The 24,518-nt window shown below is 39.1% G+C and overlaps 1 protein-coding gene across 1 annotated transcript in view; it reads right to left on the bottom strand.

Annotated features, from left to right (window-relative positions):
- Positions 1-24,143, bottom strand: part of LOC136676757 (A disintegrin and metalloproteinase with thrombospondin motifs 12-like) — a 29,563-nt gene extending 5,420 nt beyond the window's left edge. The window contains exons 1-23 of the mRNA XM_066653965.1: positions 24,068-24,143; positions 23,206-23,522; positions 19,417-19,591; positions 18,579-18,799; positions 18,013-18,096; positions 17,317-17,441; positions 16,999-17,148; positions 15,220-15,363; positions 14,899-15,043; positions 12,969-13,061; positions 12,189-12,334; positions 11,800-11,969; positions 7,862-7,992; positions 7,444-7,564; positions 6,911-7,155; positions 6,582-6,723; positions 5,629-5,755; positions 4,967-5,177; positions 3,510-3,696; positions 3,427-3,448; positions 3,277-3,367; positions 2,100-2,594; positions 1,523-1,675 (exon numbers count right to left, since the gene is read on the bottom strand). Coding sequence (XP_066510062.1) covers positions 1,523-1,675; positions 2,100-2,594; positions 3,277-3,367; positions 3,427-3,448; positions 3,510-3,696; positions 4,967-5,177; positions 5,629-5,755; positions 6,582-6,723; positions 6,911-7,155; positions 7,444-7,564; positions 7,862-7,992; positions 11,800-11,969; positions 12,189-12,334; positions 12,969-13,061; positions 14,899-15,043; positions 15,220-15,363; positions 16,999-17,148; positions 17,317-17,441; positions 18,013-18,096; positions 18,579-18,799; positions 19,417-19,591; positions 23,206-23,522; positions 24,068-24,143 — 3,771 coding nt within the window. The remainder of the gene's footprint in view (positions 1-1,522; positions 1,676-2,099; positions 2,595-3,276; positions 3,368-3,426; positions 3,449-3,509; positions 3,697-4,966; positions 5,178-5,628; positions 5,756-6,581; positions 6,724-6,910; positions 7,156-7,443; positions 7,565-7,861; positions 7,993-11,799; positions 11,970-12,188; positions 12,335-12,968; positions 13,062-14,898; positions 15,044-15,219; positions 15,364-16,998; positions 17,149-17,316; positions 17,442-18,012; positions 18,097-18,578; positions 18,800-19,416; positions 19,592-23,205; positions 23,523-24,067) is intronic.
- Positions 24,144-24,518: the final 375 nt, after the last annotated feature.

The raw sequence follows: 24,518 nt of genomic DNA, 5'->3' as shown, positions 1-24,518 counted from the left end.
GTGAATTTTGATGTTGATACTGAATAACAATTCTTATAATTCTATTCTGCATTCATTATTCAGTCACTATACACTGATTCTTGAGAATTTGGATAAAACAGGTTTTAATTTTGAAAATAAAAAGTTAGTTAAATTAGTTAAAAAATGTATATCATTATAGAATAAGGTCCTGGCTGTTCAGCTATGTACTGGTGCAACCTCCTCATTTTGTATTTTTATCATAAAATAGGCGTATTTACTTTATTTTTGTCAACACCGTCAAGAAGCTAATTATTTTTTATTTATTGGATCTAATATGTATTTAGAGTTTTTAAACCATTATCTGGCATTCTTAGTACACATGCTGTTAAATGTTGAATATTCACTTTTGTTCATTATTTATACTGTTTGACGTGTACTCCTTTAAACGATCTAATATCATACAATGTTTACTTTAAGCCTGGTGACGTCTGATGGTGGTAACAAAAAAACTACTCTTTCACATGATATGCATGAGCTGTTCACATTAGCCATCTTGTTTCCCCTCTGTTGCTAGCTACTTCAGACATCTTCTTAAAAAGTATACATTTATGTCATAATCTAATCAAATATTTTTTATACAAAAGAAACGGTGTTGACATTTTATGGTTGTGACAGTAGCAGTGTCCTAAAATATAAACAAGTTTAAGAGAAAATAACAAACTTACGGGAGCTTAAGTCATCTTGAAACATGCATTAGGGCTGACGATTTGAAAATGGGGTGCTCAGTGATGTAGTTGACCTTGTAGTTAGAAGATTTTATTGCTTTTTATAAATATCTGACGGTGGTGACGAATATGTGGGACACATTTTGAGCAACCACAAAATAATAGTAAATATTGTTCAAAACTCACTGTTTGTAGTTTTAAATACATATTACAACGCACTCTTTCATGTGGTAAAGATATTATTCCATTTAATTATTACTTTTTGTTTTTTAATAAAGTTGAAATGATTGTCTCCTATCCGAGGATAACTGATTCAGTAGGCAATAGTTCAGCATATAATCCTTAAATTAATAAAAACCTACAAAAGAACCTTATTCGCCAAGGACCCCCATTATTCTTTTTTTTTCATAAAAATGTTATTAAATTCCAACAGAATTAGCCATTTTCTTAGTGGGACATGTTTTTAGCCAAATTTTAAAGAATCACTGTATAATTTATACATATATAAATTAAAACGGTTAGATTAGTGTTTTGGGCATTTATGGTTGGTCTGAGTTCCTTGTTCTTATATATGTGTTGCGAGATTGTGTGAAAAGCACATAGTCAAGTCACTTTTCCCAGAACAGTATGGTATTTTTCCTTAATATTTGGAAGAAGCCTTTAAAAATAGCACAATAACTTCACAATGAACCTAATTAGAAAAGAAACAGAAGTTTAGGTTTGATTTAAACCAGATGTTGGAAAATGTGCAGTTCTGTGGCGCCCTCTAACGTCTAACTAGTGTATCTACTGCATTTTTGCAGTTCAGCTGTGACCTGGTTAGTGTGTGTCCTCACTTTGCTCCAATTGGACGTTTGCCAGATAGCACAGGGTTTTATATTACAGTGCTGTGCGGGATCAGGCTTCTTCACACTGCTGCAGTCAGAGTCCAGCCCAGAACTACAGGAAACACTCCGCCAAACTGCCCCTAAACCACAGGTCACTGAGCACTAAAACACACACACAGCCAAAAACACAAATATCAACCCCAACAATCCTGAAGAATCATATAGTGTAGTATACTCTATTCTGGTGAAACTACAAAAATAAATAAATAAATAAATAAAACGCTTGAGTGTTTTATCCTGACTACACATCCTGAATCTCTGTAAAGTATTACAATCAAAATTCAAAAATTCTCTTCATGTCCAAGATTGTTGAGAAAGCTATGGCACAAAAGTTAAGCTCATATTTGCTATGAATCATAGATCTGTCATGATTTAGGCCTTATTAAAATACAGAGATTATTATTATTCTTAGACAAATAGATAATACTCTACTAAGAATCATAAACACCAAAACCCACCGGTTTGTTAAGATTAATCCATCTGGTTACATTTTGGTAAAATATTAATACACTGTAAACAAATTTACCTCACTCCAGTTGCCCACTACCCAGAAGGCTGCAGCGCTGGGACCTGGAGTGTTTTTGATGTTGCTGGGGCTCCGGAGAGTGTGAGTCTTCTTTAGGATCTTCCGTGGGTGTGAATGTGTGTGTGAGTGTAAGTCAGGTGTGGTTTTAGGGACTGTTGAAGTCTTATGTCTATGGCTGTTGTGAGGATGGTCTACATGTGTCGCTATGGTAACCTTGGTGTGTGTGTCTGGTGGCGTTTCTGTGCTCAGAAGAGTGTGTGTATTTGCAGCAGTGCTGTGCGACCGAGTGGTGGTCTTCAGTGTGGGTGTGAATGGTGGTATTTTTGCTGGTTTTGTTGTGGTCAGAGAAGTGTACATGTGTGTTTTTGAAGTAAACACAATCTTTCGGTTGTCTTCCTCCATGATATAGTCGTAACCCGGAGTATATCGAGAGCCTTCATCAGCTGACTGTGTGCCAGCACTGCCCTCCTCTTCCTCACTGACTGGGAGAGGTGTCTGGAACATAAAATAAGAGTATTTATAGAAATTAAACATTGTGTACTAGTGATAAATCTAGTCTAAATCTAGTTATATTCATAATAATGATGTGTTGGTCTGTAACAATAATTAAATTATTAATTTATCATACAATATCTGTTTCCTCAGTCATTTTAGCTGACTTCAATATTGGCCCTTGTGTTTACCTGCAATTTTGTTTACACAAGAATGAATGTCACCAATATTTTAGCCAGCCGATGTCTCTCTAGGGCTGTTATGACGTTTTGTTTGAAAATAGCAGATTTATTTTATGTTTTAATAATTTTTTGTTTATTTTTAAACAGATCCAAAATGTCTGAATATTTTGAATAACTATGTTTTTGTTAAATGTTCATTGCTCTTTAAAGGGTTGAAATTGCATTATCATGCTATTATATTATCATTATATCATTTTATATAATAAAATACTTGTCTTAAAATGACAATAATAGTGTTTGCAATTAATTCTGTGACAATATATCAACCACAAAATGGCTACTGTGGCTAGCCCACACTTACTAACCCTAACCCAAACTTTAGACTCATGTGCAGCTGCTCCAGAGATAAGATGTTACAAACTGAGCAAATCTTATAATAGCATTTACCAGAACTCGCCAATTGCAAGGGATGTCTAATGAACTACTCCAGTGATGAGATTTACCGTGGTGTGTTGGGGGTCCTCTGTACCACTGTTCTTCACCAGAATGAAATCCTTATCGTCTTCATGGAACAAGTCTGGTGCTGTTGTGTGTGTCTGAGCCTGTGGAATAGTATTGGTGTTGGTGGGACCATTAGAGGTGGGCCTTGGAATGTCGGGGCGGGGCTTGTGGCTGCTGTTGGGCCTTGGGATGCTAGGTATGGGGCTTTGGGGGTGGGGGCGTCGTTTGGGTCTGCTAGTGGGTGTTATGATTGTGGGGGTGGGGCTTTGAGGCTGGGGGCGTGGCCTGTGGATGGACGAGCAGCTCTGGAGGTTACAGAAGGTAGTGGAGCGAGGTCGGGTCACAGGGTCACAAGCCACCTGGGGTTCAGTCAAACATCTCACCGCCCGGGACTTTACACCACCACCACAGCTCAGAGAACACTGCAGGTAAACAACAACAAGACAAATCAGAATTAAAAAAAAAAGTCTTGCAGATCTTGCATATGGAGGGGAACAAATGATTTTTACAGTGGGAGCTCTATGAGATGCTTTATATTTCAGCTGATTAACCATAAGGAGCTTGTATCAAATACCAAAAAGTTCTTCATGAGGGATAAAATGCAAGACATTTACTGAAAATTAGCAATTAGAGTGAGCTGTGCTACACTCATGATGAGACTGCGGCAGCTTTAGAAGCCTCTTGTTAGAATTTAGTTGTGTTTCTTGTGTTAAATCTTTTACCAGTGCACAGCCACCACACCAACAGAGCTGTAACAAACACTGTTCAATTCTCACAACCACAGGACACAGAAGTCAGTTTAGTATTAACCAGTGTCCCATTCCCATCATAAACAGTGCAGCAGATTTATACCGGCACTTGCACAGTTTAAGGTAATGGAAAGATTGACAGTGTATGCAATGAGTATTACATTTTAGTATTATTGAATTATAAATTGTTTTGATTTCATACACACATTTCTTCTCCAGGACTTATATTATGTTTTTTTATTTTACACTATTTCTATAATGAAAGTTTACAAATATTCACCTTTCCTTCTGGAAAAGAGAATGTACTTTACCTTTAGGGAAGACAACTGGGCTTTAACACCACTGCTTTACCTTAAAAGGTACATTTACCTTTACATTTACATTATCCACTGATGCCCCCTTATGTAGAATTTTGTGGAGGTGGTGAGCGGGAGTGAGTTACATAAATAATAGGTAAATAAAATGTACAACCAAATGATTATAGACACTCATCTAAATTCTCTTCATTTTCTTAATAATCTGGAGTTCCTTCCTGATTGCTTTCCTGCAATAACTCTCTCTAATTTTCTAAGAAGGAATATGTTGTATATATGTATGTATATATATGTTGGAATATTGCTGTGAACATTTGATGGCTTTTAGTAAAAAAACCTTTAATGAAGATAGATACTGTTGGTACCGAGGTTGTTGGAGCCTCACTCATCCCAAAGGCGAACCAGAGCTCTGGAGGTTTTAGACCCCTCTAGTGCTTGCACAGACAATGCTAATTAAGCAAATGTGGTACTTAAAGCTTCCATTACTTGCTAGATGCATTTGCAGTGTGATAAAAGATACAAGATGCTAGAAATCAAGGTCACATATAATCTGGTCAGGTTTTATAGTGCCAGCTTTCTAAATCTTGTAATTTGTCTCTCCCCATTACCCATAAACCCCATGGCCTTACCTCGGTCCAGTTCCCTACAGCCCACGCTGAGCCACAGGAGATGTCCCTGTTGCAGGGCAGAGTTGCTTTGGGTTTGGGAAGATGTTTACAGTCTCCTGGGTGGAGCACCCGCTCCTCTCCACCCACGGTCCTCACACAGAGGACTGCACGCCTCCGCAAACCCTCTGGCCCACAGGACACTGAGCAGGGCTGCCATCCCCCCACCCACCACCTGGAGGTGAAAGACAGACACACATACACAGTTTTCAGAAGCTCAGTCACATGACCAGCAATATACAAGAGGGAAGTTCTTAACACTGAGAAATGGTGTTTGTGAAAAGTAAAGCCAATGAGCTCGCTGGTGAGCCAAACGCTACAAACAATGTATGCAATGATTTCAACTGTAACAGAGGCTTTTTAAAAGTTTTTGAGAGTCAATGCAAAAAGATACACAGCAAATTCTCCAGTGTTAAATCAACACGATTAGTGTTAACAGAAAGTGTTAAATTATTACACTAACAGTGTTAATTTAACACTAATGGTGTTGATTTAACACTGATGAATTTACTGTGTACCAGCCTGATGTATGGAGGAAATAACTACACAGCAGCATTGCTTTATTAAGGTGAAACCCTTTCTTTGTCCATATAGAAGACTCTGTGTATTGCTGTTTAAAACCAGACCTGGCTGGACAGTCCCTTTGTTTACAGCGGCGCTGACGGTCGTCAGGCCGAGTGGCTGGGTCACACATATCTTCATCCACCACACCCACATCCTCCTCAAAACACCGCACTAGCTGCTGCTGATTACCTGCATCATACAAACAATGGATTAAATTAGTGTAACCTGTCCCAGGGAAACCATAGGCACCCAGATGACAGGGTAATTAAACATCACAACTATAGTTAAGGCATCATTGACTCTATCGCACTACGAGTATTTATAGCATATGCAACTGTAATTTTGACATAAACACTGATTATGACAAGAATCAGCACTGGGGTGGCTTTTCCAAGATGGTGAACATTAAGAGCGTTTTCACACTTGAAAGTCTGGACCAGGTACTGGACAAAAGTTCGCGTTTTTGTTACATAGTGAACATTTGATTGGGCATATTTTGGTTTTACTCTTCAATTTAGTGAGTGGGCAAAAGAGCTTTGAGATTAAATGTTTGTTTATTTACTAGATTCTTATCTGCATTTTCAGTTTCAACTTAAAATTAAACTCGTTGTGCTGGCTGATTAATGATGTGTCACACAGTGCGCTCCTGCTAATACAGCAGAATTTTTTACACTATGTCAGTGGTTCCCAACTTTTTCTGTAGTGCCCCTCTTTTGTAAATAACAGTAATGTTTTCTCACTGCACAAAAACCAAACCAAACCTCCAGGCCACCAACATCATTCTGAAATGGTGTTCCTTCTCAGTGTGTGGTAATTTGGTAAACTAATGTTCCAGGTCTGTATACATGAGTGACTGACTGGAGTAGGAATGACTTGTTGTGTATATTATAAGCTCTGTGGTGCTCACCTGCTTGACACAAGGTAGGAGACCTGGCTGAAGGGCAGCATTGTTTTGGTCTGAAATGAATGATATATCACCTTTAAGGCATGTGTGTAATGAGGTGTAACTCAGCACCTTGCCCACAAGTGGCGCTGCAGTGGCTCCAGGCTCCATATCTCCAACTGAACTGTGGCTCCAGCAGCTTGTTTCCTGCCAAGCGATTCTTCTTCACTGTGAATTCAAAATGGACTCCTGGGTTCGGCTCCTGGAACAACAGCTGCACACACCAGTATTGTTATAGAACACGTGTGTATGTGTGTGTGTGACAGTATATTTGTGCACCATGACTATATTTGTTTGTCTGTACACAAGTGTGTGTGTGTGTGTGTGTTTCAAGAAAATATCACACTGTGGGGACCAAAATCTGCTTCCGCTGATACGGTGTATGTGTGTGTTTACATTACCTGTACCATTACTGGCTCTGTGGTGGGTCCAGATGATGTGATGTTCTCCAGGTTGCTGTGGCGCTCATAAAAGAATTTGACTCCATGCATATTGTACTCCCCATTCCACTGGATGATGTAATTCCCATTGAGGAAATATTCCTCAGAATCTGCTGCTCGAACAGCCAGGAAACTCCCGGCGTCCTCCACCTCCTGGATGACGATATCCCGAGCCCCCTGAGGAATCAGGACCATGTCTACATAACCTGACACACATACATACACACAAACATTAATGATATATTAAACACTATGTGTAGTGTGAGGTAAATAAGGTTTGTAGTGAGCTGTGTCTGTGGTGTGTGTTGTAGTAGTTATGGAAACATTCATTCTGTGAAAGGGTGCATGGTGCAAGGTGTATAAAAGTAGTGTATATTTTGTGTGGTGTTTCTGTTGCAGTATTTCTCTTTGCATAAGAGTGAATGAAGTGCTGGTGTGTGTGCTGTGTGGTGTGTAGAGTGTAATATGTCTGGCGTGTGTGTTGTAGCAATTACCTTGTCCTTCTCTCACAGTGTAAGATTCTTTAACTGTTTCACAGCTGGAGCCGTCGCCCAAACACACACCACATCGGTCCTCCTCTGCTGTAGAATCTATCCCATAATCACAGCCTACTGCCTACAGGCACACACACACAAATTATCCTTTTACAACTTTACTTGTATTCAAGAGACTCTTGCAGATTCTACAAGACGTTTGCAGCCACACCCCAAAGATCAGTTTCAGAATTTGGTTACATTTACTGTCACTTAGGATTCACATCCTTTCAGACGCATAGTGTTGAGCTATAGTTCTCACAGTGTAATTTGTGGATTTGTTCAAATCTAAAGCAAAAATGTAGCTAGATTTTCCCCTGGTAATAAATATTTTCTGCATCTCTTTCCCATGAAGGAGGTCCCAGCTGAGTAACATTACCTTGCACACACCATTGATGCAAACATCCCGGCTACCATTATTGAAGCATGGTGTACCATCATTTACAGCATCCAGCATCTTCTCTGAAAAATTCTCACCAACTGGCCGGCAGTTCAGCTCACATGGGTGACCTGAGGATAAACATGTATAAAAAAATAAATAAATAAAATTTAAATTACTTTAAAAGCCACAGTTATGACCCATGCTCTATTTTTTTCATAATTATTCCTGATTTTGAAATGTATTTGTGGAAAGTGAGAGGCTGTGGAAAGATAAAAGGAATAGTTATTTTTACTCCTGGACTCCCCCTACGGTTGTAGAAATCGTGAAATCAAGTCAAAGGTTAGCTCACAACAAGTAAAATTCAGTCCAATAATGAATAATAATAATAATAATAATATGTATGATAATAATATACTAATTACTAATACTAATTTATATAGTGCTTTTAAAGAACACAAATTGCTTATAAAATAGTGCAAAGAACAAAGATCTCCAAAAGACAAACAAAATGCAGTGATACAGAGAGTACCAAACAGCACAGGTACAAAGGGTTGAGAACAGGGCACAGGGCAACACTAAACTTACAGTCATTTTAACACTCACATGGCAGTGGAGAAAAGTTCCCTCAGTCAATATTATTGGCCAATAACCACTAGTCACAGTCTCTTGGTGGATACTACCTTACCACAGTGTTATGGGCCACTAAATGGACACAAGAGTCCCTCGGTCAATGTCAGTGTCAGCTGACAATAAGTTTACACTTCTCTACTCATTCTTTAGATCTGTCACATCCAGTTTCCTTTTCTTCCCTTCTTCCTTAGCTGTTTGTGCATTATGTTTAATGTAAAGCATTACACAGTTCTCACGAGAGGTGTCCGACATGGCTCCAAAAGTTACATAGTGCAGAGTCTGAGGCAGCAAAGAAAAAGGCTTTACTGTCCTTTTTACAGCTAAGTGGACCATCACAATTATTTTGAATTTGTCATTTTATTTCTCATTTGAAAACACTACCTGGTGTTCCTTTAAATGATCAAACCATCATTTTTGCCACAAGAAATAGCAAATATCATTTATTGTTTTAAAATATGTTCTAAAAATGAAACTCGTATGATACACTTTCCAACAGCTTATGGCTCATTACTCATTATGTAGTGAGCTGTAAAGGGTCGTAAAATAATGATTTTACAGCCAAATACAATGGGGGGAGGTCTCTGTTATCTGCTGAGAACATTGCTAAGCCAATGAAACACCATCTGTGTTTATATGCATTTTAAAAAGAAAGTATAATTGAATCAGAGTTCCTTTGTGAACTGATCTATTTGTAGCTACTATGGTTTTGTAGACTGCTTACATTCTGTAAACACCAACCCAGTCATTTACAGAGTCACACACACTTATGTATAAACACAGATTCCTGAAAACTCAAATAATAATACCCTCTGAGAACTGTTCATGGAACTTTATGGTAACACAGAACTCTGCAGTGTGACATTAAATGCTATATTCAGACCGAGAGCCTCAAAAATATCTGTGCCCATAAAAACATCTAAAAACATTTTTCCAAGAGCCAGAAGGAATTCAGCCATGTCAAGTTTCTGCTGTTTGCAGAACCAATATAGTATTTAAATATATATATAAAAAAATAGATTAGGTAATGGGTAATGGGATTAGGCTGGGTAATGTAACGAATACTAATATAGGGATTTGATCAATAACAGGTTTAGTGATGGGTTATGAGATGAATGATGTGCAATTCAATGAATGATGAACTATATGGTAATTGATGTTTCATGTAATTTGATTGTGATGATATTAACCCTCGTAACCATCTCTTTTCAACCTTTTCTAAATTATTTAAGCCTCCTGCAATCACTGTGGTACTTTCCTCTGACCTCTGTAAGTCCTTCTTACAATTCTTTGATGAAAAAAAATCTAAAATTAATAACACTCTTATGATCATCACAGCCCCTTCCAGGGTATTATCCCGCCTTGCACCCAGTGATTCCGGGTAAGGTCCAGACCCACCGCAACCCTGAATTGGAGAAATGGTTACAGATAATGAATGAATGAATGCATGAATGATCATCACATCACAATCTACCTTTCCATCTTCACTGATTTTACAGCCTGTCATGCCCTCGTCCTGTTGTGTCTGTTTTCCCCGCCATGTGCTCTCTTAGCACATGGCTCTGTTTGTTATTGTCCATGTCTCCGCCCTCGTCCTTGTCAGTCTCGTTGGTAATCCGTCCCCCCGTTATCTGTTCCAGGTGTGTCTTGTCTGTGTCATGTTTTTACGTTCCCTTGTGTCACTTCCTGTTTGTCGGTCATTTGTATTGTTGCGTTTCATGGTTTCCAAATCTGTCTGTCTTCGATTCGTTTCATGTCGTTTCCCAGGTTTTGTTGCTACCCAGTCTGTCTGTCTGTCTCCGGCGTTCACCTTTGTATTGTTTCGTTTCCAGTTGTCGTTACTTATGTAATATTATCAAGTCTGTCTATCTCCGCTGTTTCTGTCATTGTTTCCCACGTCATTGTTTCCCACGTCATCGTTTCGTTTCCAAGTCTAGTCTGTCTCTGCTGTTCCTCGTTTTGTTTCCTCTGTCGTGATTTGTTTCTCTGTCATCGTGTTTCATTTCTTTTGAAGTCTATCTATTTTGTATGGTTCTGTCTTTTTAAATAAAGTTTGCTGTGTTTTTAGAAAGTGCGTCCGCCTCCGTCAGTCTGCCCCCGATCCTGACTGTTCTGTATCCTTCCTTTATTTTTTTTAGATTTCAATCCAGTTACTCCGTCTCTCATCAGTGATATCATTATTCATTCAAAATATACAATCTGCTCTCTTGATCCCCTCCCCAGCCCACTAACTTAAGCTTGTATATCTGCTTTGGTCCCTTATCTCACTTCTATCATTAACCAGTAATTTCTTCATGGTTATATCCCCTCATATTACGAAATAGCTGCAGTCACCCCATCCTTAAAAAACCTGGCCTCGACCCAGCAAATCTAAATAACTACTATTCAATTTCAAATCTTCCGTTCTTTTCTACAATCCTTGAGCATGTAGTAGCCACCCAGCTAACAGCATACCTTGACTCTATTCAGTCCAGCTTTCGCCCACAACACAGTACTGAAACTGCATTCGTTAAGGTTATCAATGACCTGCTGGTGGCAGCTGACAAGGATGCCTTAAGAATTCCTGTCCTACTTGACTTAAGTGCTGCCTTTGACACAGTAAATCATTCCATCCTCCTTTCAAGACTGCATGAGCTTGGTGTCACTGGTTCTGCCCTTGACTGGTTTGTGTTTTACAACAGATTGGAAACAATATGTCACACTTTCTGCCCATAATTCCATCATTTCCACCATCACACAAGGGGTCCCTCAAGGTTCTGTGCTCAGCCTCTTACTATTCATTGTTTACAGATTATTCATAACTTTAATCTTGATTTTCACTGTTATGCTGATGACAAATAGATTTACCTCCAGACCAATTCCATTAATAACCCACCACTCTGCAATTTTGAACTCTGTCTCTCAGTAATCAGGCTGTGAATGACACACAATTCGCTGATGTTTAACAGTAATAAAACTGTTAGGATCTCATCATCACTGGCTCTAAAACACCACTGTAGCTGGTGGAACTGTCCCAATTCGAGACCCTATGTGAACGGGGTCTCTCACGCAGCTATGTGTGTACAACGCTTTGTCTCCTTACGGCACAGCCTCTCACACTTTAGGGAGAAACTGCGTGGGTTCGGGAGGTGGGAATCAAGGCGAGATTTGTACCAAAACATTGACTAGATGCTGACGGATGTGTACTGTGAGCTTGTGGGTTGTCTATTGTGATATAGTAATGTATACAGTGATGTGTTATCTGTATTGTGATAGTGTGGTGTGTATTGTGACCTTGTGTGATGTGATGTGTGATGAAGAGTGATTACTGAGGCTGGAGACAGGGATCCACTGATAGAGCTGGTTGTGATAGGGAACTGTATCAAACTCGCTGCACTGCATTTCCCGAAATGAAGGCTTTGTCTGAACACACTTCAGAGTGTTACATATCCTATAACGCTTTCTCTCTCCTGTACAATACCTCCCTCCAAACTCAGGCCTGGAGAGAGAGAGAGAGAGAGAGAGAGAGAGAGAGAGAGAGAGAGAGAGAGAGAGAGAGAGCGAGAGAGAAAGAGAGAGAGAGAGAGAGAGAGAGAGAGAGAGAGAGAGAGCATGAGAGAGAAAGAGAGAGTGATATGTTTCCATACTGCATGTTACAACACATTGGGCATATGGAAGAAAGAGAGAAGCAGGAAAAGGATATATGAAGGAGTCATACTTGGGCTGGTCACACTCTCTCTCTGCTGACTGGACCCCAGAGCCACAGGTGCGAGAGCAGTGAGACCAGGTGCTCCACTGGCCCCACCCCCCATTCACTGTCTCAGGTAACTTCCCGACGATCACACACTCACCTGAAATACACCACTGAAACATACACACACACAAAAATACATATGCTATTTGTCTAATATTCACTTCACTTTTGTGAAAAATGTTTAAAAAAAAAATCAGGTAAACCTTACCAAGGACATAATTCATGACGATTTAGACAGTTATAAACCTTACAAAATGATATGTAATGTCACAATTAATCATTAAGTAATGATAATAAAAAATAACTGGCATTAACTATTTTATAAAATCCTATAATAATGTTTGTTTAATGATTGTGACTTAACCTTTACTTAATGCTTATCACTGTCTTATTACTTGAAACTGTCTTATTGTTTAACCATTTTATTTCTTCTACAGAAAGTTAATATAAAGAGGTTTTATTCCAGGTTGTTTTGGAAGTTTTCTTTATTAATTTGTTGCTTATTATCCTTTCAATCAAAAGAAACATATATTTATTCAACTACTGCGTTCCTCCAATTATATCTATGTACTGTATTTTTGTAGACAATTATTCTAAGTTGCACCAGATAAATCAAATTGGATTATTTTTTAAGGAATTGTAATGTCTTTTTTGAGGAGATATATTTATAAAAGTGCTGTCATTGGGTTAGCAGCACATTCTTAGATTAACCCAGATATTTTGTGTTTAAATAAATGACCACACCTTTCCTGGACCACACCTGGTTCCATCTATTGGAGCATCCAGTTTTGAGCGACATGATCCATTCACTGAACACCACAGGATCTGACACACATTCTACAAACAACACACACACACACATTTTTTGTCATGCATTAATGGGCCATCACATGAACATATCTAGACTTATCCATAAGAACTACTAGCCTAACCCTAAATGTTACCCTAATCTTATCCTAGCCTTCCCCAGTAGTTTACGATACAAAGATAAAATATTTTATTGGTTCCATTTTGGACAAGATGCTGGTCATAAAAGATGCTGGTCATAAAATTAGAATATCATGAAAAAATGTATTTACTTCAGTAATTCCATTCCAAAAGTGAAACTTGTATATTATACTCATTCATTACACACAGACTTATTTATTTCAAGTGCTTATTCATTTTAATTTGATGATTATAACTGACAACTAATGAAAACCCCAAATTCAGTACCTCAGAAAATTAGAATATTACTTAAGACCAATGCAAAAAAAGGATTTTTAGAAATGCAGGCCCACTGAAAAGTATGAACATGAAAAGTATGAGCATGTACAGCACTCAATACTTAGTTGGGGCTCTTTTGCCTGAATTACTGCAGAAATGTGGCGTGGCATGGAGTCAATCAGTCTGTGGCACTGCTCAGGGGTTATAAGAGCCCAGGTTGCTCTGATAGTGGCCTTCACCTCTGCACTGTTGGGTGTATTGTATCGTCCTCCATACCATGGAGGATACCATGCTCCTTAAACCAGATATTGGTAGTTTTGTCACTGTGTGCAGGTGCTGCACACAGTGTAATGAAATCTGCATCTCCATAAAGTTGGTCAGCAGCAGGAAGCCTGAAGTGCTCTAAATCTACCTGGTAGATGGCTGCGTTGACCTTGGACCTCAGAAAACACAGTGGAACAAAACCAGCAGATGACATGGCACCCCAAACCATCACTGACTGTGGAAACTTAACTCCGGACCTCAAGCAACATGGATTCTGTGCCTCTCCTCTCTTCCTCCAGACTCTGGGACCTTGATTTCCAAAGGAAATGCAAAATTTACTTTCATCAGAGAACATAACTTTGGACCACTGAGTAGCAGTCCAGTCCATTTTGTCTTTAGCCAGACGAGGCCCTTCTGACACTGTCTCTTGTTCAAGAGTGGCTTGACACAAGGAATGCCACAGCTGAAACCCATGTCTTGCATACGCCTGTGTGTGGTGGTTCTTGAAGCACTGGCTCCAGCTGCAATCCAGTCTTTGTGAATCTCCCCCACATTTTTGAATGGGTTTTGTTTCACAATCCTCTCCAGTGTGATTATCCCTATTGCTTGTACACTTTTTTCTACCACATCTTTTCCTTCCCTTCACCTCTCTATTAATGTGTTTGGACACAGAGCTCTGTGAACAGCCACCCTTTTTACAATGACCCGTTGTGTCTTGCACTGCTTGTCTAAGGTGTCAATGGTCGTCTTTTGGACAACTGTCAAGTCAGCAGTCTTCCCCATGATTGTGTATCCTACAGAACTAGACTGAGAGACCATTTAAAGGCCTTTAGCTGATTAAAGTGTGGCACCAGGTGTCTTCAATATTGAAACTTTTCACAATATTCTAATTTTCTGAGGAACTGAATTTGGGGTTTTCATTAGTTGTCAGTTATAATCATCAAATAAAAAAAATAAACATTTGAAATATATATATTGTCTGTGCGTAATGAATGAGTATAATATACAGGTTTCACTTTTTGGATGGAATAACTGAAATAAATAAACTTTTTCATGAGATTCTAATTTTATGACCAGCACCTGTACAGTGATGTCCGGGGACACCAACTTAAACCTGGAATTCTTTAAATGGGCATGACACTCACTAGAAATAAATATCTCTATGTTTGCAGTGACTCTGAAAACGAATGTTTTAATGCCTTACATCGATTTCAGTGCAGAAAGTGGCATTGGGGCCATACTGCATCTGACACTGATGCTGCCGAGAGTAGCGGACCCCCGGAGCAACCAGAGACGTGGTCAGATCCTTTTTGGATGGACGATCATCAAGACAGAAACCCCAGCCACGACTTAAGAGAGAGAGAGAGAGTGAGACAGAAAAAGTGTTTGTTAGCTTGTATATATATATATATATATATATATATATATATATATATATATATATATATATATATATATATATGTGTGTGTGTGTGTGTGTGTGTTTTGTGTGTGTGTGTGTGTGTTTGTGTGTGTGTTTGCTCACTCAAGGAAGCGGGTAATGTATTCTTTGCTGCAAGAGGACCAAGTGAGGGGTGAGGAATCATATTGAAGTTGTCGCGACATGACAAAGGAGTTTCTACCATCCAGCTCACAGTCATTTCCCTGACCATCATGCTGAATACCAAAACTATAAAAAGACACCACACACACACACACAAATACACCCAAAGACACAAACACACAGACATAGACACAAAAGTTGTTTTTATGTAACATAAAAAAGATGAAGACTATTAATAACATTGATAAGATTTTTCTGACAGATAAATTAAAACCCTGGCGTCTACACTTTGTCTTGCTTCCATGGCAAAAGTAGACACTGATGGTTAATGAAGTTCTGATTACAGTGATATTCACTAGATTATGAATAAGTAAATGCCTAGTAGTACCACATTGTCTGAGTAGCAGTTTTGTGGAGAGTCATTTTGACCTACCTCTAACAAGCATAGCTTTTAGAGGAATTTAAATGTTTTAAGGCAGGTTGTAAAGTGATGTGGTGAGGGTCAAAAGATGGGCTTTTGACGAAAATGATAGTTAGTGCATTTAGCTAAGAGAATATTACAGCACAGAGATGTGGTAGGGCAGGTGGAAAGGGAAGGGCAGGGCGAAGGTCATGTGATCTGTGGAAAACTTTTAGTAAGGCCACATCATAAAAGAAATGGTAAATGATTACTAGTTTTATTCAAGAGCAAGAAGAGGAAATAACAACAGCAGCAACTCCAAAAAAGGGCCAGTGGCTTACATGAGAGAGAGTAGAAAATGGACAGTTACCTGGTAAGAGTTATGGGTGATGGATGCAGGTCAGATTACATTTATTCTCAGAGTTACTCATGATGTTCTTCCAAGTCTGCAAAACCTTAGGCAGTGGGTAGGTGAAGACTCCAGTTGTAAATTATGTGCAGGGAATGAATTTGAAACATTATATGTCAGCATATGAGGTTAGTTTGTTGCAGGGACACTACACGTGGAGATACAATCAGGTGCTTAGCTCTTTGACAGTTTTAGTTGATAAGAAGTGCTTAGAGGTTAATAGTGTGCCCACTGATATTAGTAGTAAGGCAATCAAGTTTGTACATGAAGTGCAGGGTATTGAAGAGCAAGAGTTTTACTATTGGGAAATGCTTTAAAACACGAGATAGGAAGCCGATAGCAAACATAGATAATAACCTACACGTGCCACAGAGGTTACTACGCTGAGGCAGGATATGTTGTTTGTACTCAGAGAACAAACAGATAGATTATTTTGTTGACTTAACAGTCCCATTTGAAGATGAAGTTGATGAAGCTTATGAAAGCAGATTGCAGATTTGGTGTCTGATGTGAGAGAGCTAGAGTAGCAGGCATTTATTAGGCCAACAGAGATATGAGTTAGGGGATCTGTAGCAAAGTCTGCCACATCTTGTTGATGACTACATGACAATCCATTTAAACTTGCAAGGTATGTGGTGCTTAGGGATGTGGAAGAGTTGAAACCTGTGTGTAACTGTGTCATCAACTGAAACTAACAACTTAATTACTGATACATGACTAAAACTAACAAATTTAGACCAGAATTAAATGAAAATCAGCTGCCAGAATTACAACTGCACACAACAATCCAACTCATCCCAAATATACTGGAAAATGCTTCATTCCTCCAGGGAAAACAGTTCCACTGGTAGATAGCCAAATATAGGGGGCTTTATACTACACTCTGAAAAAAAAGACAACTATTTTTGTTTTTTCTGATTTTACAAAATTTTCACTATAAACAAACACACACCTGTGCCCAAGTTCATGAGCGATTGTGAAGGCAACTGGGAGACCAGAGTCCTCGTTAATGTTACAGGATCGATGTGGCTGACACATCCCAGACAGGTGAGAGAGACCCAGAGTTTCACATGGCTCATTTTTACCAGCACACAGGTCCTTCCTGAACAAGCACATACACACAAAGACATACATATGCGGTCAAAAAATACCAAAACAAATCTTTCAGAAAACATACATACCTAGAGTTATGGAAGAGAGTGTTTGAGTGACTGTGTGTGTGTATGTGTGTGTGTGTGTGTGTGTGTGTTTGAGAGAGAGCAAGAGAGACCTTGTTATAAGCACTGCAACGTCATGGTGTGCAGGGTGTGTGTCGCTCTGTGGGTTCAGTGTTTTCTGCCAGCTACAGAAACTGGAGAGAGTGGAGTCTGCATGATGAACAATCTTCAGTGCTTTCTGATTCAAACACACACACACACAAACATTATAAACTAGATATTCATTTCACCTGCACCTTAAATCAAACAGCCACTCTGCATCAAAAACTCAAGCACACTCTACTAATAGACAAAGTCTGTTTCAATCATGCATTCTCAATCATGACTCAAACAGAGCCACCAGGGACATGCACTGTGAATCAGAGCCAAGTGGAATAATAAAAATTACTCTGGGGTGCTACATTATTTATCTGGGGCCATGCTTTTCCATTTTTCCTAGAAAAAAAATACAGCTGCACACACAAACACACTTAATGATGCTGCTGGGATAGGGTGGGGATAATTTGGTGTTTAATGTGAAAAGAAATATTTAAAAAATAGTGACAAAAAACGTTCAATATTTACATGATTTTGTCATTTTTTATATTAAAAATTAAAGTGCAGCGTGTCCAGCTCGTGTAACTAAAATGTAAATAAAATGCGATTAAACTCATATCACATATACATTTTATTACATCTGAAGTTACTAGGAATCCTCTCATTTCCTGAATCATTTAGTAATTCATAAATCGTGACTATTCTGTTAATACCTCCTCTCCTTGCAGCAGTATGAGTCGAACAAGGACGATGTGGATGGCATTACCGATACTGGCATCATGAAAAATACCTGCCACCTGCAATACACATACACATGATCACAGGTTTATTAATATCTTGTTCAGGATATGTAGCCTACCTATTTAAATAATAATGTGTTAATAAGTTAGTCTATTAACAATGATAAAAACATATGTATATAGAAAGTAATAATATGCATACACTACTGAAGTACAATTATCAGACTTAACCTGAATCACAGGCTCTGAATCAGATCAAAGCTGAATCATACACTCAGAATCAAACAGCCAAACCAATTCTTAACAGCAACTCAAACAGAACCACGAGTCAAGAATCATCAAAAACGTGTGATTCATGAGTCATTCAAAACCGGAAGTGTATCACAGACCTTAAATTACATATCAATTAAACTGTCTATATAATACAATATGAACCACAGACTCAGAAACATGAATTAGTCTACGTGACCCTTAATAATTAAAAATGAATCATGAATCAATCAGTGATTCTGAATCATGATTCATTCTCAGTCTCTCACCATGTTCATGACGGTGAAGATGTAGCTCTCCACATTTTTGCTGCCATGATAATGCTGCAGTTTAGAGTCTGCCACCACCATGGTTTCCACCCATCGCTCCATACTGACCGATCGAGGGGAGATCCGCCTTCGTCCTGTTTGTCCCAGATCTGTTGGATTCTGCTGCTCTCGCTCCCAGATCTCTCGTTCACCCTCCAACTTTTTATAATTTTCATCTCCATCTGTAACACATACACACGCATACACACACGCTTATGAGTATGCTTTAATTTACACTCTAAAAAGAGAAGAGTTGATCCAACTTAATTGAATTGCTTCAATTGGTAACAAGTAATTCAATTAAGTTTATCCAACTTAATTTTTTAAGTTCAACCTTCAAAAACTTAAAAAATTAAGTTGGATAAACTTAATTGAATTACTTGTTACCAATTGAAGCAATTCAATTAAGTTGGTTCTTTTTAGAGTGTACTTCCAACATACAACACCATAGCACCAACACAGACATGCCATTTTATTGGTTAGCAACCACGTGGAATATCATTGTGGAAACACTCTGCATTTTCTTCAGGAATAATATATATATATATATATATATATATATATATATTTTTTTTTTTTACCTTTATGTCCTCCCACCAACATGTGTATTTTCATGCCTTAATCACTGTTTTTGCCTCATTGAAATTTATTTTGTGATGGGTCCTCAGGTTGTGGGTGAAGACAAGAACATCAATTTGAATAAGTCAAAGGTCCAAGCTGGTGCAAGCATGCTAACACACATGTTCAACAGTACATAAATATAATATTCTGTATTAGTGAGGGTGAGATAGCTAATGACCTGAGACTCCACAGGCAGAGTGTGTGTGGGTGTTTGTGCTGCGGCGTGCTCGGGGGACTCTCCAGCTGTGGTTTCTGTAGATGACGTGTGGTTGGTGCGGCTGTGTGAGCGTCGGTGTGTGTCCACGGACAGGCTCAATCAGATACACTCCACTGGCTAGGGTCAGCAGGCCTGTCTAAAACACACATACACAAACACACACACAAACACACTATTGTTATTATATACTAAAAGATGAAAGCGGCTAATTGCACTCATGTCATGAAAAAGAGGTATTTACTATCTATGTAGTTCTCTCTCTTTCTCTCTGGCCTGGAGCACATTCCCGCTATAGCCAATGTGTGTGTGTGTGTGTGTGTGTGTGTGCATGTGCGTGTGTGTGCGTGTGTGTGTGTGTGTGTGTGTGTGTGTGCAAGTCCTAACACTTCTCCAAGGCTCATCAGACCAAATTACCATCCTCTCCATCACTGTGTCTTAACAAGCTCAACATAGACAGACAGACACACACACACACACACACATTCTCTACGCTGCAGGGAAAACAACGTTTCTGATGTGTGTTATAGAAAATGTCTGTCTTAGTGGAGTTGGGATTTACCTTGTTTTATTATTCTCAGAAATCACAGAAACACTACATCTGAGTATGTGTGTGTGTGTGTGCGTGTGTGTGTGTGTGTGTGTGAGACTCATTGAGTAGACTCAATGTTCACAAATATCTCTAATCTCTGTAGTCATTCCACACTTATCAAACTGTATGTCTCTGTGTGTATGTTTGTTCATGAGGAAATCCAGCTGCATTTGAGCCTAAATCCCATAAATCATTGCATGTCCTCGCTCACTGCTGCTGAACACATCAACACTGGAACAGCCATTTGTTTATTTATTGGGGCTATGTAGCTACGTTAGTTTAGTCCCACCCTTTCCACCTACATTAATTTAGCCCCTCCCACCGAAAGGATTGTAATGATTTATTAATATCATAAACCTTATACCTTATTACTGTTATAGTGTGCTTGTGTGTGTGTGTGTGAAAACACTTCAGTTCCCAACCAGTTCTTAGTCCAATAAAGAGGAATCTCTCTCTCTCTCACACACACACACACACATAAACACAGAATCTGTTGAAGTCTAATCTGGTAAAAAATTCACATCCTGAAGAACAGTTCTAACTAGCAAAAGCAAAATCATCCTGTAATTTGATATGAATTGGTTCTGACACGTCACTGAAAAACTTGAGAGCCTGAGACGTGGTTCCGTCTAATCTGTATGTTTCACTCTGTAGTTTGCCTCTAAAATTAGTTTTAATTATGTGCAACTAAAACTGTAATAAATGAATACTTGTGACATGTCAAACATAATAAATGCATAAAAAATGATTATTTAGAATTGACATATTTAGGTCAGTGGGGTCTTAATGAAATGTCTGTGACAAGCCTTGGTCAAAATACTATAAGTTTCTAGCATCACAGCACCATTCTCACCCTGTCTAAAAGGCCCTGGTCACCCTGGTTCCTGCTTCTTTAAATGATCAAGAGCCAATTCTCAACACAAACCAAGCATGCAGGGGTTTTCATTTTCAAAATTGTTGCTCAATTATTTCATTTCTCTGCTCTAGATTTTTTTTTTTTTTTTTGCTTTGGGTTTTTTTGTGGATTAACCCTGTCTGTGCCTTGTCACATAAAAGCTTGTGCTATGTAACAATATATTGTGCTGTGAGTATAGATAGAGGGATAGAGGGAGCAGTATAATTATGACTTCCCATCTGATGTCAAAAGGAGATGCAAATCTAATTGAATCTCATTCTTTCTAAAACGCACACACACGCACACACACACATACACACACAGACTGACTGGGATGTTTTAATTCACATTGAATAATCTAACACTCTACAGTTCTCCTACACTACACAGTTATTTGCTTTGTCCTAATTATTTAATTATGATGATTACAGAGGAATAGGACGCATAGAAATCAGATTTAAGAGATTATAATTGTTATTGTTCAGTGTGAAACAAACCCCACACTGTTAGAGTGAACTGAACATCTGATCGACTAACCCAAATACAGTACACATGGGGGTGGGGTGGGGTGAACTAAGGTTATTTGACCCCATTAACAACCAAAATCTTGTAAATTCTCCAACTCCTGGCTCCACCCACTAAACAGAGGGAGGTGTTTATGCACTGTGAATGTCTTATGCCTACTGACACTATGTTTAGGGATCTTTCCAGCATGTCATGGGTTAAACAGTAAAGGTTAATGAGGCAGAGAGAGAGAGAGAGAGAGAGAGAGAGAGAGAGAGAGAGTGTGTGTGTGTGTGAGAGAGAGAGAGAGAGAGAGAGAGAGAGAGAGAATGGTGAGGAGAATAGGGCAAGAATAAGTAGATAGAGGGTTGTTGGAAGATGAGTGGGTAGGAGCTGCTGTTGATTGACAGGTGGGTGGATCCCCAGGGAAACACACATTCCTACTCTCACTGACCCACAGCATGCACACACACACACATACACACAAACACACACACACACACACAAACACAAAGTTTCCTGGTTACACCAGAACATGTTACACATGCTGCCCTGTTTAAAACTAACTCTCTTTTCCTCCCTCTCTCTCTCTCTCTCTCCTCTCTCTCTCTCTCTCTCTCTCATGTTTTCCACACTGACTCATGCTGGTCGATGACACACTGATACACTAAACTTTGTCTTCCACAGCAGCAGTATCCTTCTGTTTATTTTACTCTCTCCTCTCTACTTTCTCCTGCAATCTTCTTTCTCACTTTCCCCCTGTATTCCTGCTCTCTCTCTCTCTCTCTCTCTCTCTCTCTCTCTCTCTCTCTGTCTGTCTTTCATTACAAGCTGTTTTTGTTATATCTGCTGACCCTGCAGTAACTGAACCTCATGTGTGTCAGCATATGAGTTTATGTGTGTATACCCCCTGTGTGAAAGGAGGAAAGGAGACTGAGAGACAGGTCACACACACACACACACACACACAGAGCTGTGTGTCAGTTTGGTGTGTTTGCTCTGAAGCCCTTCACTCCTGCAGGATCAGACACACGTGTGCAATGAGACGTGTTCTCTATGTCTATGTTAATCGGTGCTATGCTATTTACACAACCCTATATTCACACATGCACGTTAGTTTTGTAATATCAATAAGAGGCCTGTAATTAGGCAATAATTATAGCCCTGCTTCTGTACTGTCCAACTGTAAATGACCAATGCTGAACATACTAAGATCTATAGTTGCCTATATTAAAGACATAAGTGCTAATGATGTCTATGTTAATTACTGTACCTGTGCTAATGAATTTCACACTAACCCGCACTATGTATATTTGTTAACTATGTTAAATTTACAGTACTACCACCCAGCTGTTGTTTTTGTTGTTGTTGTAACTGATTATGTCTGTGAATTAAGCTCTGCTACGTTGTGATACCTTTATGCTTATAACGTATAAGCTACTGATATAAATGCTAGTTGTACTTGAACAACAGTACTTTAAACTATTTATGCGAGACATTTTAACCAGGGATTATCCCCTGCATTATTAATCAACCGTTAAAATGAAGCCTAGTCAATTGTTTTATTAACATTGGCAACCTCATGTGGGTGCCCCTCTCTATGTAGTATATATGGGACAAAAACAAGTCAGTTTGATGTGTTGCCCTTTGTAGAGAAGGTTTTAAAATTATTATAACATTTTATAAAGATGAATATATGTATTACTTATAAGTGAAATAAATATAGTTTGGTGGTGACTCAATTAACGGTAGCTTTACTCACCAGTCCACGGCAGGTGCTCACAGCGGCGGTTCCCTGGGTGTTTCCGTCCGTTACAGTTCCGAGGAGATGGCAGAGGTTTTCCGCACGCCGTTCGGTTCCATTACTGTTCCGGGTCTCCACCACGTGATCCGGAGCGAGAAGATGTGGGTTCAGTGTGAGATTCAGGATGAGATCACGCTGGCCCAGATGCAGCCGGTAAAACACGCGGGAACCCATGGCCGGACGGTGAGACAGATCATGAGACAAAAACTTCCTGGAACTGTCCACTCGCTCTGGTCTCACCACAGAAAACTCAGAGTGAGACCTGATGAACACATCTGAGAAATATTCACATAATGCGGTCAGGAGCTTCGAAAAACACGGAACTGTCGGAAATATACAATTCTTAAAAAAAAAAAAAAGTATGAAAAAATGTCGAAACTGTAATATTTGCAACAACAAATTTTGCAAAAGCTTAGAAACTTGCAATGCATTCCAAGTTTGCAAATCTTTATTTGGCACTCTTTAAAAAGTTTTTACATTATTTTCTGTGCAAATGTTTGAAAATGTGGAACATTTGTGTTTTAAAAATGGCTAAACATTCAAAACATGCAACAACCTCAATTGTAGTAATAGTGACTTCTGTTTCACAACTTGCAATTAAAAAAAATAAAACTTTGCGAAAGCATGCCAACGGTGCATATTTTGCAGAATCCTGCAGACGTGCTGTGTGCAGGGCTGCAGACAACGCAAACGCGCGAGCGCGCACACATACAAACACACAAGCCGGTTTCCCCGCGCCTGCAGTGAGTTTGTTGGTGATTTAAGCGTGTGAATGTGTTGTTCTGCGTGTGAGAGAGTGTGTAAATGTAAAGACACCCACCCTGCTCCGGGTCTGGGAATGAGCTGCCTGCGACGTGGCTCAAGACCAGCACGAGCAGCAAGCGAGCAGGAGACATAACGGAGAAAGACAGAGAAAGAGAACTGAGCTACACCACGGCGAGAGAGAGAGAGAGGGTGTGTGTGTGTGTGTGTATGTGTGAGAGAGAGAGAGAGAGAGAGAGAGAGAGAGAGAAGAAACGGCAAGAATGAGGGGAGGAGGGAATCCAAAACATTAGAAAGAAGAAAAGATAAGTAAAGAACAAAGAAAAGGAGAGAAGCTTATGAACTAAAACAAAAGTGTAAAATATTAGTATGCTAGGTTCATTTTAGAAACGTTTTAACCTTTTTATTTGATCAGATTCTACAAAGAAAGTTGCATTATTAAGCTTTTATCTAGGAATCTTATTGGTTTTATAAAAGAGACATCAGTCTTTTACTCCACTCATTTTTTT

Source organism: Hoplias malabaricus, chromosome X2 (assembly GCF_029633855.1).
Source record: "Hoplias malabaricus isolate fHopMal1 chromosome X2, fHopMal1.hap1, whole genome shotgun sequence".
Lineage (NCBI taxonomy): Eukaryota > Metazoa > Chordata > Actinopteri > Characiformes > Erythrinidae > Hoplias > Hoplias malabaricus.
Note: the sequence above shows the minus strand (reverse complement) of the source record. Positions and strands in the feature narration are given on the sequence as shown.